The sequence below is a fragment of the Chenopodium album genome, chromosome 12 (genome assembly GCF_948465745.1).
Source record: "Chenopodium album chromosome 12, dcCheAlbu1.1, whole genome shotgun sequence".
In the NCBI taxonomy this organism is placed as follows: domain Eukaryota; kingdom Viridiplantae; phylum Streptophyta; class Magnoliopsida; order Caryophyllales; family Amaranthaceae; genus Chenopodium; species Chenopodium album.
In genome coordinates, this window is record NC_137845.1 from 4,396,660 (window position 1) to 4,413,665 (window position 17,006).

Sequence of the window (17,006 nt, forward strand, 5' to 3'; positions counted from 1 at the left end):
TACATACACTCTACATATACAAAAACTAGAAAATATTGTTTCCAACGACGAAAATTGTGAAAAAAAAAGAAAGTAAAAAAGAGTATTCAGACGACATTGCAAATAAAGATGTAAAAATGGTTTTTTATCTTTTAAATAAAAAGATAAGAAAAGGGAAAAAAACATTAAAAAAAAATCCTCTCCCAAAGTCCTAATACATTTGAAAAAAGAATCCTAAACCAAAGTTATTACAAGAATAATATCCATATTATCGCTAATTAAATGATCCACGCTTGCTATCTAATATGTTGCTATATTCACTTCTTGATAAATATGGTAAATGCTCCAATTATACATATTCCGTAATATCCGTACGAGACACACATTAGATATACTACCATTTTAAAGCACAGTCGAGCATGGTATAAAACATACGCAACAACTTCAATTTTCCATACAATTCTAATAGTGTAGTTAAGTATCATAACACACACATTAATCCCGAGTAATCTCAATTAACAAATGATCATGTTATAAATTTCTAAATTAACACTCTATATCATATCTCTGTATTACACACTTTATATTTTTCAACGTTTATTTAGCCGCAACAATTTGATTTTCATGGAGCACAATCCATAAAACAACAAGATATACGAGTACTCCCAAAAATTTTACTCGCTCACATTTTTAGGCAGTCACAAAATTGAGACTAGTACACTCGTATTTTTATCCAACAGATCTCATTTTCTTCTTCTTTCTTTCACCTCTCTTCTTCACTTTCTCTCTCTAAAAAAACACACAGATCTTTCTCTCTCCTCTGGTTTCTCATCATCCAAGAACCCTCGCTTTCACAAGGGAGGGTTCGCACTTCCATTCTTCGCAACTCACAACAATCAAATCAAATCCCTAATTTTCGATTCACTCTGAGATCTACTTAATCTTCAGCCATGGCTGCCGCCGCTAATGCTCCTATTGTCATGAAGGAAGTTCTTACGGTAAACTCTATTCCTTCATCATTTTCAAATTCAGCTTTTATTTTGAGATTTTTTGGTGTTTTTTTTGAATTTTTTTGTTGTTTTGAGTTATTTCAGTTGAAACCCTAGTGATTTTGGTGCTGTTTGTATGTATGGCTTTTTCTATCGGATCTGCTCAGATCTTTGTCGTGATTGAGCACTTTAGTTGATTTGGACTTTGATTGATGTGCTTTGTTATAGATTTGATTGGAAATTATGTATAATTGAGTCGATATAATTCAGTGAAGTTGAATTTTGTTGATTCACTGGAAATTTGCGATTTTTAGGGTTGCTAATCATGTTTGGTTATTGATTTTGATTAGTAGTTAAGTTGAGTTCGTGGAATTTAGTGGAATAATTTGCGTATTGGAAGTAGTTTAGTTTAAGTTATACTGAATTATGATCTGTAAATTCAGTGAAATTAGGATGAATTCTACCTTTGTTTGAGGTTAAACTGAAATGAGTTGGTGCAATTCATATGAACTTAAGTTGCTACTTTTGATCCTTAATTTTGTAAACTTAAGATGTTTTGTTGGATTTATAAGTTTGGAGTGAGGCTGAGTTTTTATGTTATTTACTGGGAATTGCAGCTTCCAAGCGTAGGAATCGGGTCACAGTTCATTACTTTCACTCATGTAACGATGGAATCAGACAAGTACATTTGTGTGAGAGAGACCTCGCCTCAGAACAGCGTTGTAATTATTGACATGAACATGCCTAATCAGCCTTTGAGGCGTCCCATCACGGCTGATTCTGCTTTGATGAACCCTAACTCAAGAATTCTTGCTCTTAAAGGTAGGATTACATTTCTCATGTTCTTTTTTTTGCTTAAATTTGAAAGAGTACTTGCATGGTTAGATGCTAGTGACCAGTTTCTTTGAATTTGGTGCTGTAATTCTGTCATATTTGCTTATAAAAAATTTCACTTTTTGTGGTAGCTGTTGCTGCTATTTAAGACACATTTTGTATTTGGCTTCATGTTGTACTGTTAAAGTGTTAGGTTTAAATTTCAGGCTGTAGTTTTTTAACCTGTGCTCAAAGATGTTTTTATGATTTTACATCAACCCAAGTTCTAGTCATCTGCTCTAGAATTTTGTTATTTCTTTGGTACAGAGTATGATTGCATAAGCTACTAGTGCTAAGTTTAATTACAGTTCTATTGTCGCATTGGGGGGAGTAGGGCAGGGGTTTGGATGTTGTCTGATTTGTGATCTTTGATATGAAGCTCAACTTCCGGGGACTACTCAGGATCACCTTCAGATTTTCAATATTGAAGCAAAAGCAAAGATAAAGTCCCACCAAATGCCTGAGATGGTATGCTGCATATTGGACTTTCATTCAGCAGAATTTGGTCATGCTGTTGGTTGCTTGCTTTCCTGATCTAGAAATTTACATTAGTCTATTGTCCTTTTTTTTTTTTGCCCCCTGTAGGTTGTCTTCTGGAAATGGATTACCCCTAAAATGTTGGGCCTTGTAACACAGACATCGGTATACCACTGGTCAATTGAAGGCAAGTCTCTTTACCCACAACAATATTTTCTTCTTTTTGATCGTCTTCCCCTGAATGCAATTTTTAAGAAACTATGCTTACTGTGAATAGGTGATACGGAGCCTGTGAAAATGTTTGAGCGGACTGCAAATCTGGCAAACAATCAAATAATCAACTACCGTTGTGATCCCTCAGAGAAATGGTTGGTTTTGATCGGAATCGCTCCTGGTGCTCCTGAGGTTTGACTTTACCTAATTTATATAGTCTCGGCTACTGGTGGTAATTGAATGGTCACTTTAGGGGTTGGCGGAGCATTGATAATTTCACATTTTACCTCACTACCCCGCTTATTTTTTGAATATGTATGATGTGTTTGTTTATAAATCTCAAGCAGGAAATTCATATATACTTCTAGATTTTACTAAAGTCAGAGTGTAATAATTTTGCTAATGTTTTCAAATTTTAGTCATTGAGGTTATATAATCCAACTATCATTCCTGGCATATCCATTCTAAAGATCATTTTGAAAAAGACTGAGCTGTTGTTAAAACATTAGTCGTATAATACTGATAATCTCCACCAAGAGTTAAGTCATTGGGATATGCCTTTTCTTAATTAATATGAAGTAATATCAGAGTATGTCATTCAATACTTTACATGTATGTTAAAAAAAAATATGGTATGGGCTATCTCTTCTCTTCGCCTGATGATATAACTCAGGATTCGTCTTATCACATTACAGAGACCACAATTGGTTAAGGGAAACATGCAGCTGTTTTCAGTGGATCAACAACGTAGTCAAGCTCTTGAAGCTCATGCAGCTTCATTTGCTCAATTTAAGGTTCAAATCCCAAAAATGCTCCTACCCATATTTGTAGTTTGTTACTTCAATGATGTTTTCCCCCTACTTACTAATCCCTGGTGATTTTATTTTCGTGTAGGTTCCTGGAAATGAAAATCCTTCGACTCTTATTGCCTTTGCCAGCAAGACCTCCAATGCTGGACAAGTTACTTCAAAGTTGCATGTCATTGAACTTGGTGCTCAGGCTGGTATGATGTTTTACAGTTTCTTTCATTTTATCAAAAATATTTTCATGCTGACAATTATGAATTTTTGATCTTGAATTTTACTGGATATATATGTTTTTTTCCATTTTATGGTCGGCATGCTTTATGTGTTGTAGCCTTTTTTTTTTTATGACAGAAGTTAGATATACGATTGAGTTTTGCATTGTTGTTTGGGCATTAACCAAAAATCCTTCTTTCCTTTGCTGGCAGAATGCTATTTCTCGATTGTCTGCTTTGTCGCATTACTCACATATAATAGTTCTTATAATTGCGAGTCTTTGAAGAGCAATTCATGCACTACTTTTAGATTTGGAATATTCATTTTATTCTTACTGATACATATTCCACCAAATTACTCAGGGAAACCTGGATTTAGTAAGAAACAAGCTGATCTCTTCTTCCCACCTGATTTTGCGGACGATTTTCCTGTTGCAATGCAGGTAACTTGAGTGTTTCTCATAATTTTGCTGCAACTTTGGAAGTCATTAAGTAATTTTATAAAACAATTGTGTTTGTATCTTGCAGATATCCCAGAAGTATGGCTTGATATATGTTATCACAAAGCTTGGGCTTCTGTTTGTGTATGATTTGGAAACAGCTAGTGCAGTTTACAGAAACAGAATTAGTCCCGATCCAATTTTTTTGACATCTGAAGCTTCATCAGTTGGTGGATTTTATGCTATCAACAGACGAGGACAGGTGTTGTTAGCCACTGTAAACGAAGCTTCAATTGTGACATTTGTTAGTAGCCAGGTTAGAATTTGAAATTAAATGCTTTATCTGTGTAATTAGCCAATACATGAATATGTATATTGACATTTTCCTGGTGTTTGGCAGCTTAACAATTTGGAGCTTGCAGTTAACCTCGCAAAACGAGGAAACCTTCCTGGTGCAGAAAACTTGGTTAGTGTTATATTTTAATTTTTTCGCTACAACAAATGTTTTTTTATTTTTTATTTTTATTTGCTTAGGTAAAATTGATCAACTCTGATAACTAATTTGTATTTATTTCCTTCGTTTTTGGCTTTGGAAACACTTTTATTTGCATGTTTCTCGATACCGCATACATTTAGTGTAACCTTTCCTTTTAACTTGTTTTGAGGCCATTCAGGTGACATTTAAGTCATTCTGTTGATAATTATGTAACAAGATTCAGCATACTTAATGGCATTTACTATATTAGTATCAGGAAGGAATTAATTGCTGCAACTTTGGCTTATGGGGTGAGATGGGAGAATAGGATGGGCTTTATTATTTGTTGTTATATATATTAAACATTTAGTAAATCTTTTGCTCGTTTGTTATGGAAATTGGATAGTTGAGCTATGGCTCTAAACTGTTGAATAATTCATCCGCTTTGAACAGTGAACTTTAAACCTTTTCTTCTTGTGGGCTGTCACGAAATGACTATAGATCTATAAGATTCTGAATTCTATATTAGTAATAATTCATTGTGTCTTTTTTGTTATGTAAAAACTTTCAAAATTCATTTTAATAGCATAGAGAAATCTCTCAGGTTGAAAGTTATGCTTCTTTTTTTTTTTCCTCCCTGTTTTGAAATAACCTAACCTATTTTTTCCTTCTTTGTTTAGGTTGTCCAACGATTCCAGGAATTATTTGCCCAAACGAAGTACAAGGAGGCAGCTGAGCTTGCTGCTGAATCTCCCCAAGGAATTTTGCGTACTCCTGATACTGTTGCCAAGTTCCAGGTATTCAATATATATATTTCTTACTTGCAGGCATTTCCTTTCCTTCACGACTTGCATATTTTTTTTCCATTTAGGTAGAAAATGTTATATGTACTTATGTGGGGTTTGGTGGAGGTATAATACAGTCAATCATTTGTGGTTTCTCGCATTGGAATTCTTCATAGGTGCATGTCACTATTAAATTCCTCTGAGCGAGAGGCTTTATTTTTATGATTTTGGCTTGATTGCTTGACATTTCGACATTTCGGGACTCCTCATCTTCTAACTATGATTGCTTTTTGCAGAGTGTTCCTGTTCAATCTGGGCAAACACCTCCATTATTGCAGTACTTTGGAACATTGCTAACTAGAGGAAAACTCAATGCCTTTGAATCACTGGAACTATCTAGACTGGTTGTTAATCAGAACAAAAAGAATTTGTTGGAGAATTGGTTGGCAGAGGACAAGCTTGAATGTAGCGAGGAGCTTGGAGATCTTGTGAAGGTTAGTTTGAGACTTTTATGCCACAGTGTTAGGTCTTCAAGTTTGTCATCAGATGCCTGTTTGCTGTCTCTGAGGCAGCTTCATACATCTTTCTGATTTCGCATATTTCTTTGTATGCAGACAGTCGATACTGACCTTGCTCTCAAAATATACATTAAAGCTAGGGCGACTCCAAAGGTTGTTGCAGCGTTTGCTGAGAGGAGGGAATTTGATAAGATTTTGATATATTCCAAGCAGGTTGGTGCATTCCTGATTAATTAATTTTGGAGAAGAGCAGTAATGATTGAGAGTTTCTGAACAACATTCTTGTAGGAAATCTGTTTTAGGTTTTTTATATTCTCTGTTTAGCTATCTCTTGTCTTGTCACATTTTGGTAAGGGCTTTTGCCAGATTTAGACTGTTTGTTAGCTGGAACAGAGGTTACAGATTCCATATACAAAGCTGGTTACTTTATTTGCTTGCTATATATAGAATAGATATATACAAGTTGTGGACCTTTTGTATTTACTCTGTATTACTACTATTTAGCTGAGTGTTTTTTGTTGTTGTGCGATGTAATTTTTTGTGAACAGAACCTCTTAATCTCTTATGGTTCTCCGTGTATGCTTTTTTTTTTTACCATGTACTTGTTAAAATTACTGGTATATTGTATTAGGATGCTGAATATCAGTTTCATCGGTGCAGGTTGGGTACACACCTGATTATTTGTTCCTCTTGCAAACGATTTTGCGAACTGATCCACAGGTAATTTTCTACTGTGAGTTTGATTGCTGGCTTTGTATGGATTGATGAAGAAAGTTCAATGTGTGATCTAACATTTGAAATTTATTGCAGGGAGCTGTTAATTTTGCTTTGATGATGTCTCAAATGGAGGGAGGATGCCCTATTGATTACAATACAATCACAGACCTGTTTCTTCAGGTACTGTATGTGTATTTATTATAGGACACATTAGTGGTTTATTCTGATTATCAGTTGATGATTCACGCTTGTTTCAGAATTTGTTTAGACTTTTCTATCTGTGTGATAGTTAACAAATTTGACTTTATTATCTAATTTTCAAAATCCATAGTGCCAACTGCCTAGAGTATGACAAGATTTACTTTGTTTTATCAGAGAAATTTGATTAGAGAGGCAACAGCATTTTTGCTTGATGTGCTTAAGCCCAATTTACCAGAACATGGTCATCTCCAAACTAAAGTGAGACCTTGTGCTTTAAGCTTCTTGTAATTTTTTTTATTATTTTGCATCTTATCACTTTCCTTACACAATCTGAATTTCACAGGTTTTGGAAATTAATCTTGTGACATTTCCCAATGTTGCGGATGCAATCTTAGCTAATGGCATGTTTAGCCATTATGATCGTCCTCGAATTGCACAACTCTGTGAAAAGGCTGGCTTGTATTTGCAGGCTTTGAAGGTAATGCCTGTTCTTATTAATGGGCAGTATTTTTTTTTGTATCTTTTGATACTTTCTTGGACTAAGTGTCTTCTCAAATATGCAGCATTACACTGAGTTGCCGGATGTGAAGCGTGTCATAGTCAACACACATGCTATTGAGCCACAGGTTTGGTAGCCTTGTTTTTGAGTGACTGTTTCTTGATGGTTGTGACATTGCCTCTAAGTAATGATTTTGGTTCAGGCACTTGTAGAGTTCTTTGGAACCCTTTCTAAGGAGTGGGCCCTTGAATGCATGAAAGATCTTTTGATGGTTAATCTCAGAGGCAATTTGCAGATAATTGTGCAGGTACTGTTCATTTATTTCTCTATTTTGTATCGTTGGATTTTAAAGGGTCTGACGTGTTTTTGTGCACTGTGCAGGTTGCCAAAGAATATTGTGAGCAGTTGGGTATTGATGGCTGTATAAAGCTTTTTGAGCAGTTCAAATCTTATGAAGGACTATATTTCTTCTTGGGTTCATACTTGAGCTCCAGGTAAAGTGTAGTTAAATAAATTCTGGATCAATTCAATTTTTAACTATTTCATTAAACATTTTTTTTCCCCCTAATGTTCTCGTTTGTTATGACAGTGAAGATCCAGAAATCCATTTCAAGTACATTGAAGCCGCCGCTAAAACCGGGCAAATTAAGGAAGTGGAGCGGGTAACTCGTGAATCGAATTTCTATGATCCTGAAAAAACGAAGAATTTCTTGATGGAAGCAAAGCTTCCCGATGCTAGACCTTTGATAAACGTGTGTGACCGGTTTGGGTTTGTTCCGGATCTTACCCACTATCTCTACAGGAACAACATGCTCCGTTATATTGAAGGCTATGTTCAGAAGGTGCTCTTTTGACTCAAAAGTTACCGATACTTACTTGTAATTAATTGAAAGCTTTTTAAGCATGATTGATCTTTAATTACTTTTTGAATTCTGCTCTATAGGTCAACCCTGCCAATGCTCCGCTAGTTGTCGGGCAGCTGCTAGATGATGAATGTCCTGAAGATTTTATCAAAGGCCTCATTCTCTCTGTGCGTTCTCTTCTTCCTGTTGAGCCTCTCGTGGAGGAATGTGAGAAGAGGTGGGCATACCTTTTCTTTTTTCGTAACCCTTTTCTTTGCAAGTATTTGTGTTAGGTCTGCTAATTTTATCTTTTTAAACAGAAATCGGTTACGCTTGCTCACACAGTTCTTGGAGCACCTTGTCAGTGAGGGGAGCACTGACGTGCATGTTCACAACGCTCTTGGTAAAATTATCATTGACAGCAATAACAACCCAGAGCATTTTCTCACAACCAATCCTTACTACGATTCGCGTGTTGTGGGTAAATATTGTGAGAAAAGGGATCCTACTCTTGCTGTTGTTGCATATAGGCGGGGACAATGTGACGATGAGCTTATTAGTGTTACAGCTAAGAATTCTTTATTCAAATTGCAGGCTAGGTAAGTCAAAGCGTGAGACCTTGCAAGAATGATTATTCCTATCTCTATGGAGAAGAATGTTTGTTGCTACTTTTTTGTTGGTGTTTGTTTATTAATCTGCAATTTAATGTTGTATCCAGATATGTTGTGGAAAGAATGGACGGTGAACTCTGGGATAAGGTCCTAACTCCTGAAAATGAGTACAGAAGGCAATTGATAGATCAAGTTGTTTCAACTGCATTGCCAGAGAGTAAGAGCCCCGAGCAGGTTTCTGCTGCTGTTAAGGCCTTCATGACTGCTGATCTTCCCCATGAGCTGATTGAGCTTCTTGAAAAGATCGTCCTTCAAAACTCTGCATTCAGTGGAAACTTTAATTTGCAAAATCTACTTATCTTAACTGCTATTAAGGCAGATTCTTCTAGAGTTATGGATTACATCAATAGGTTGGACAACTTTGATGGACCTGCTGTTGGTGAAGTGGCAGTGGAAGCCCAGTTGTATGAGGAAGCTTTTGCGATCTTCAAAAAATTCAACTTAAATGTCCAGGCTGTGAATGTGTTGCTTGATAATATTCGCAACATTGACCGAGCTGTAGAGTTTGCATTCCGTGTTGAAGAGGATGCTGTGTGGAGCCAGGTTGCAAAGGCCCAACTCAGGGAAGGTCTAGTCAGTGATGCAATAGAGTCATTTATTCGGGCTGAGGATTCAACCCATTTCTTGGAAGTTATCAAAGCTTCTGAGGATGCAGATGTTTACCATGACTTGGTGAAGTATCTGCTGATGGTTAGGGAGAAGGTTAAGGAGCCCAAGGTTGACAGTGAGCTTATATATGCATATGCAAAGATTGATAGACTCAGTGAAATTGAAGAGTTCATTTTAATGCCCAATGTTGCCAATCTTCAACTTGTTGGCGATCGCCTATATGATGAAGCTTTATATGAAGCGGCAAAGATCATATATGCATTCATTTCCAACTGGGCTAAGCTTGCTGTCACTCTTGTGAAATTGAAACAGTTCCAAGGTGCTGTTGACGCAGCTCGCAAGGCTAACAGTGCAAAGACATGGAAGGAAGTTTGTTTTGCCTGTGTAGATGCTGAGGAATTCCGATTGGCTCAGATATGTGGTCTTAATGTCATCATACAGGTAATTTAGTTGTTCTTGGTTAAATGATGTTTTTATTGCCAGATTTTTCTATGTGATCTTTACATTTACTATCCATCTCAATTGTGAATCTCTTCTATAGGTGGATGATCTGGAAGAGGTCAGTGAATACTATCAAAACAGGGGATGCTTTAACGAGCTCATTTCCCTTATGGAAAGTGGTTTGGGACTGGAACGTGCACACATGGGTATCTTCACCGAGTTGGGAGTTCTCTACGCAAGATACCGCCCAGAGAAGCTCATGGAGCATATCAAATTGTTCTCTACCCGTCTCAACATACCCAAGCTGATTAGGGCTTGTGATGAGCAACAGCATTGGAAGGAGCTTACTTATTTATACATTCAATATGATGAGTATGACAATGCTGCCACCACTGTGATGAATCATTCTCCAGAAGCATGGGATCACATGCAGTTTAAAGACATTATTGTTAAGGTTGCAAATGTGGAGCATTACTACAAGGCAGTGCACTTCTACTTGCAGGAGCATCCCGATCTGATTAATGATGTACTTAATGTTCTTGCACTTCGTGTGGACCATACACGTGTTGTGGACATCATGAGAAAGGTGCCTCTTGCTCTTGTCCTGCATTTTGATCAATATTTCCATTTGTGTTGTATTAATCTATTATCATTATCTACTATATATATCAGGCTGGTCAACTTCCTCTTGTGAAACCATACATGGTAGCTGTCCAAAGCAACAATGTATCTGCTGTGAATGAAGCACTGAATGAAATCTATCTTGAGGAAGAAGACTATGACAGGCTTCGTGAGTCCATTGACTTGCATGATAACTTTGATCAGATTGGTCTTGCCCAGAAGGTAGAATGATCGACTTTTCCTTTGCTTCTTATAGTATCTTTGTGTTGTGGATAATGCTTTAACAACCGGTCTGATCAATGTAAACAGGTGGAGAAACACGAGTTGCTAGAAATGAGGCGTATTGCAGCTTATATATACAAGAAGGCCGGCAGATGGAAGCAATCCATCGCATTGTCAAAGAAAGACAGTCTTTACAAGGATGCGATGGAAACCGCTTCTCAGTCAGGTGATCGTGAGCTTGCTGAGGAGTTGCTTGTGTACTTTATTGAGCAGGTATTATTTTTTGCTGCTTTTTCAATGACGAGCCTTCCTGGGAAGAAAGCTAAAGTGACTTTGTTGAATTGTAATTGCTCTTTTAACATGTTTGTTTCTTTTTTCTTTGTAGGGAAAGAAGGAATGCTTTGCCTCATGTCTTTTTGTTTGTTACGATTTGATAAGAGCCGATGTTGCATTGGAGCTTGCATGGCTAAACAATATGATCGACTTTGCCTTCCCATATCTCTTACAGGTCAATAATAAAGACTTGTTTTGTGACTTCTTTAGTGATTTACGTCGACCTTGATTTCACTCCTTAAGTCTTGTGTCTGTTGTTATTTCTCTTCCACAGTTTATTCGAGAGTACATGGGCAAAGTGGATGAGTTGATTAAAGCTAAACTCGAAGCTCAAAAAGAGGTTAAAGCAAAAGAAGAAGAAGAGAAAGACATGGTTGCACAGCAGGTAAGATTCTTGAAGTTGCCCTTGATGTTTTATTGAATTCTCGGTTTATGTCTGCTTCATTTTTTCCTCTTTTGTTTGTTCCAATTCCTTATAATTTATGTTTCTCTGACATCCCCTTGAAATCTTGTGCAGAATATGTATGCACAGCTGCTCCCTCTTGCTCTACCAGCACCACCAATGCCAGGAATGGGAGGAGGTGCAATGGGTGGCGGATATGGTCCTCCACCTCCTATGGGCACCATGGGCATGCCTGCTTTTGGCATGCCACCAATGGGTTCGTACTAAAAATGGTCAATTCATACAAGTAATATGTGACATTAGGTGCTAGAAATTTTTGTAAACTTGCTGTTAGAGTGTTGCGGCATTATCAAATTTTCTAGTAGCTGGGTTATCGAGGTGAAGTTTCAGGCGTCTTGCATTTGGATCTCTGCGGTTTGTGAATGCACCAAGTAGCTGTAGGAGTTGTGGATATGCCTTTAATTATTCTTTGTTAGCTGAGTCGAAGTTTTCTCACTTTGGGTAGTCCGGGTTGGTCCTTAGGTTATCTCGTTGTAAGTTTATAGTGCTGGCTTGTTGAAATATTCGAATCTTGTGGATTTTGAAGTGCAAGTGGCGGATTTGCCATTGTGTATAGGTTATAGGTTATGGAATTTAATGTCGAACAATTTGTTTTATAATGTTGGACGTATTTGAAACTATTTGCAAGTTGAATACATGAGAAGCAAATTTTCTGCACCTTGTATTTCAGCAAATTTTCTGCACCTTGTATTTCCTTTTCTGAGTAATCAGAGGCGAAGTTTATTTCAATAACAAAGTATCAACTAATGGGTTCTAGACTCTATTGCACTTAGAGCAAAACCTGCGAGTTCAACATTAACTTTTTACGATTTGGGGTGTATCCTCAATCATTAGTTAAGTTGTTCATACCGAGTTCTGGAATTCATCAAAAAGGGTCTATAATTGTACGGAGTAAGTAATAGACTTTAATTTTGAAGAATTACAGACTTTTTTAGACTATGTTACATCAGGTACTTGGAACCATATAATTTGCTTCTTATTCATATATTTAGCTGATTACGAACACAGCTCCGTCATTGCCATCACAACCCTTTATTTGACCTCGTATTGACTGGTTGCCGTATATGGATTCAAACAACATTTTATGATTTGCAATGCATTTTCCATTATTACTTGAACTAGGTGAAACCCCGTGCAATGCACGGATATTGACTAATTATAATGAAAATATAATTAGATATTAAAACACTAAATCGATTGATCAGTATTAAACCTTATGAAATACAGTTTGTATTAAAAATGAAATACAGTTCGTATTAAAACAATAAAAACACGAGAGAGAAAATCAAGTCGATATTTTAGGAAGTTTACTTTAGATTTTATATAAAATAAAAGTCATAATCTAAATGCAATCCTTTTTTTTAATGTAATAATTTTTTTTTTTAGAAAGTAATTTTGACGGGATTTTTTTTAATAACACATTGACAAGTGTCCTCTTAGATTCGCTTTTAGTAGTATGTAATTGATTGATTTTTTTCAAAAATCACTAAAAATGGTTCAAAATCATGTATTATCGCTGATAATGAATATTATAGGACTTGCTAAAGTTGGACATTGAGATCCTTCCATGACAGTACTCCGGAAGATAGGTCCATGTGGTGTCTGAAACCTTCAAATTCATAACTCAACTCATAACATTGCACTCTTCATAATCATGTCTTAAGTCACCTGCTCATGTCATTCCTTACCCTTGTATAAGATAATATTTTCAGATTAGTTTTAATAAAATATTTTTAAGTAGTCATTCTTGTTTAGCTTTTTCTTAAAAATAATTATAGATGTACGCGCCCACTAACTTCCTTCCGAAAGGTTGCTAATCAAGGCTTAACCCCAAGTATTGCTCCTAGCAAGTAAGGCAACGAAAGCTTAAATAAGTGAGAAAGTAAGTAAGAACACAAAAGAGTGAGTTAAGAGAACTTGCATTGCTTGAGAGAGAGTATTTACAAAAAATGCTTGGATGTCTTGCAAATGAGGGGAAGGTCCCTATTTATAGGCCTCTCAAGTACCTAGAGAGTTCTATTCCAGAACATTCTAACCTCCTCAAATAGAGGGTCATAGAACAAGGCTATTTTAGACACTTCTATACAATTCTGAGTTACATCTCTTATGTACAACTTTCCGGAGTATTCTATAATACTCTAGGCGTACAAGAATGTACAAGAGTATTCTAGAAAGTCCAGAAGCTTCCGGACACATTCCGAGACTCCTAGCACGTTCTAGAATGTTCTGGACTTCTTCTCAAGAATCCGGCTGCACCATTGTCTTCATTGGGCCCAAAAACGGTGGACTCCCAAGTTTGGGCTCATTTGGATTTCATTTGGTCTCCCAAATAACCCATTATTGTGTTACTGTTCAAAGTTATGCATCGTTAAATATAGTTATATGTCAAATGATTACAAATACTTATTGTGATTATCCTTTTCCATGACATCATTTGGTAATGAATCAAATCATGATTTCCTTCCTTTTTTGACATCAAAATTACCATATAAGTTTTGACAAGATTTAATATATATAATAATAATAATAATTAAGAGATTGATTAACCATCATTATTCACATTATTTTCATACCAATCACAAAACTAGGACAAATGGCTCAGTTTTCGGTCTCTCATTTGAGTCATTTCATCCTTCTATTAGCCATCCTCTTAATAACCCTTCTGAATCACCTCAGCTTCATAAAACCAGCAGTAGTTTCGCCTTCCACCAACGAAACACAACTTGAAGCGATTTGTAGCAAAACATTGGAGCCACACAAGTGTTTTGATTGCTTAAGTGCAGACACAAGTAGAGATTCCAATGATTTTTCAGAGCTTATACATTCCCTTTTGTACTGCATGTATTCTGAAGCCAATTATGATCATGTCAACGCTGACCTTTTATCTCAGAATGTATCAGATCCAAGCCTTAAAAATGCATTAACTCATTGTTCATCCCTATTGTTTGATGCTGCAAATCGTGCGGTGGATGCAATGGTATCCATGGAGAGTCACAAGAACCTGCAAGCGTGGAATTACTCGAAAACAGCGAGAAGATCAGTGTTTGAATGTGTAAAAGTGTTTCTTTCAGAGTCTAGTAACAACCTCACTATTCCATCTTTAGTGCTTGGCAATAGGATCCATGCTAAACGCCTCTATGATTCTATGCATGTTCTATTTCAGCTTATTGTTCGTTAGTTTATTTTTGTATGAACCTGTTTAATTCTGAATAAAAATCAAGTACTAAATGTTTGTATTGTTTAATTTTTGTTTTGGTTTTTTTTTTTTTTTTTTTTTTGAACAATGTTTGTATTGTTTAATTGATACTTACATATCAGTGATTTTTTTGAGAAAGCCCCTATCTTTATGATAAACGGAAAAAGCAAATCTAGTGACAAACTTATAATTAAGTCAACAAAAATACTTTGTCAACTTAACATTTCCGTAATAAAGTCAATAAGTGTATATGTAAGGCCTACTTTTTGTTTTAAAATTGTAAACTTTAATTACAAGTTTAACACTTAATTTGCATTTAATCCGTTCAAATATCAAAAACATTAATCTGCAACAGATTATTAAACTAACAATAGTTTAGCAGTAATGATAGCAAAACTAATTGGTTACATTGGACGTCCATTTTAGGATTAGCGCCAATTTCCCATTGCTTTGATAGCATCCAGACCCAACTCAATCTCCCCTGAGGTCAAGCCTCTAAGATGGCTGAACAACTTCACTCAGTAAAGTTTTCAAAGGCTGATCTGATGCTAATTGCTTCAGGTAAGTTGAAAGAAAGAAATATATACCATACAACATTATTCATTTGTCCACAAAAATTTACAGAATTTACCAGAGTCTCCAACAAAAAGCCTTCTGAAAACTTGAAACCGAGCTGTATGTTAATATGTTTACTAATGCAGTCTCAAATTGAATTACTCAAGAAATAACAAAGAGGTACTTCATATATAATAGCCGAAAACAGAACAGTCACAGTTTACATGACATAACAAGCTGTATTAATGTAGTAGATGAGCATTGGTTCATAACTTCATGTAAACAATAGAAGATTCATACTTGCGTCCTAAACTATGGCAATCTTCATATCTTGAATCCACCACAATTAGCCCCTAATACTATTCAGCAAATGATGGTCATCTTATACGGTTCCACCACTGCTCCCAAAAAGCTCATCAGCTAGTATCAGACTTGTCTAGAGCTGCAAGAAATAATACGAGTCAGATAGCAATTATATGAAGACTACTTAAAAACCAAAACTCGACTCTATAATGTCTATAAACAAAAGAAAAATGTCAAGATTACTCTGAATGATAGAAAATAGAGGGTAAAACACATCATTGTGCAACCATAGAAAGAAACAAAGGAAGAACTCGATCTCAAATTGGAGGAAATGAATAAGTAGGCTCAGCTAATTGGACAGAAATTGAAACATACACACAATATGTTTTCTCTCAAGTTCTTTTCTCACGGATTCTCACAGATTGTCTATCAGATAAACATATTAGTATAAACCAAACGGAAGTGTGAAACTAGGGGACGAATCAGGATAAGACAACCTTACATCAGTGTAACAGGATAAGACAACCTTACAACAGTGTAAACAACAAGAAAAGATCCACCATTTGTAACTTATAAAGCTTAAACAATCAATTTTCTTGGACGTTAAGATCAATTTACATCATGGTCATTCTCCCAATACAGGCACTCATAATATATTAGGTGGTAGTGATCTGAGAAATGGTAGACTGAACAGGCAAGAACCACTCTAATAGAAAAGTAAAACTCAACGTACATACATTTGTAGGTTTATATCTGTGTGAAAAGTTGCAAACAAAGTCTAACAAGCACATCATATGCAGTCACGCAATTACAATTTTGAAAGTATTGAGTGCATGAGTATGAGCAAGGCATGATATGGAAGGAGAGAACTTACTGTTGTAGTTCAAGAGCTTCTCAATCAAGTCGACGTGGGTCATCAGCATTCTCCTGCAACAATAGCGAACTAATCCCAATGCATCAAGGGCATCCCTGTGAAAAAGCATTATGTATTCATGTCAGCAAAGAACAACATCCTCGGGGTCTTTAATGATCCAGCCATGCAAGTCTTCTTGAAAGAAAACAGAATTCTCATAGAAGCTACATAGCACACATCACATTTTTAAGCCTCAGTCTTTCCATGACAACACAATCACACAAAAACAATAAGCCAAACCCAAAATGTGATCGACAAATATTTTTCTAGAGCAATGAAATGAGATGAGTATATTCATAAACACCCATATAATCCCAACCCAAAGATCACCACCACCACATTCCCCCACCCCCCCCCCCCCCCACCCCCCCCCCACCCCCCCCCCCCCCCCCAACCCCAACTTCATTCTCTGACAGCTATGACCTCTTTGATATCTATTGTTGCTGCCCAATATGGTAAAATGAGGTCAAAGAAGCAGCAAAAAGACATCAAAGTCGAGATTATATTCAATCGAATCCAAGCACACACAGCCATTCAGACGATCAAACGCATGCAGAAGTACTTCTATCCCTAAATCAAAATATATGCCAATCAAATGCAAACAGAAGTAATTAAATCTGATTCTTATGCGGTTATGCCAACCTAATTTGATT

General features: G+C 36.2%; 1 protein-coding gene across 1 annotated transcript; it reads left to right on the forward strand.

Annotated features, from left to right (window-relative positions):
* Positions 1–685: 685 nt before the first annotated feature.
* LOC145570102 (clathrin heavy chain 1) lies at positions 686–12,043 on the forward strand. Its single transcript, XM_081629094.1, has 30 exons — positions 686–977; positions 1,586–1,790; positions 2,221–2,309; positions 2,427–2,505; positions 2,596–2,723; positions 3,227–3,325; positions 3,426–3,534; positions 3,913–3,992; positions 4,078–4,305; positions 4,390–4,455; positions 5,145–5,261; positions 5,546–5,743; positions 5,864–5,980; positions 6,428–6,487; positions 6,578–6,664; positions 6,860–6,943; positions 7,029–7,163; positions 7,249–7,311; positions 7,387–7,491; positions 7,566–7,678; positions 7,774–8,026; positions 8,128–8,264; positions 8,347–8,625; positions 8,745–9,747; positions 9,848–10,333; positions 10,420–10,590; positions 10,678–10,863; positions 10,976–11,098; positions 11,198–11,308; positions 11,441–12,043. Exons 1-30 carry the CDS (start codon positions 930–932, stop codon positions 11,591–11,593), a joined length of 5,112 nt encoding a protein of 1,703 aa, XP_081485220.1. The 5' UTR covers positions 686–929; the 3' UTR covers positions 11,594–12,043.
* Positions 12,044–17,006: the final 4,963 nt, after the last annotated feature.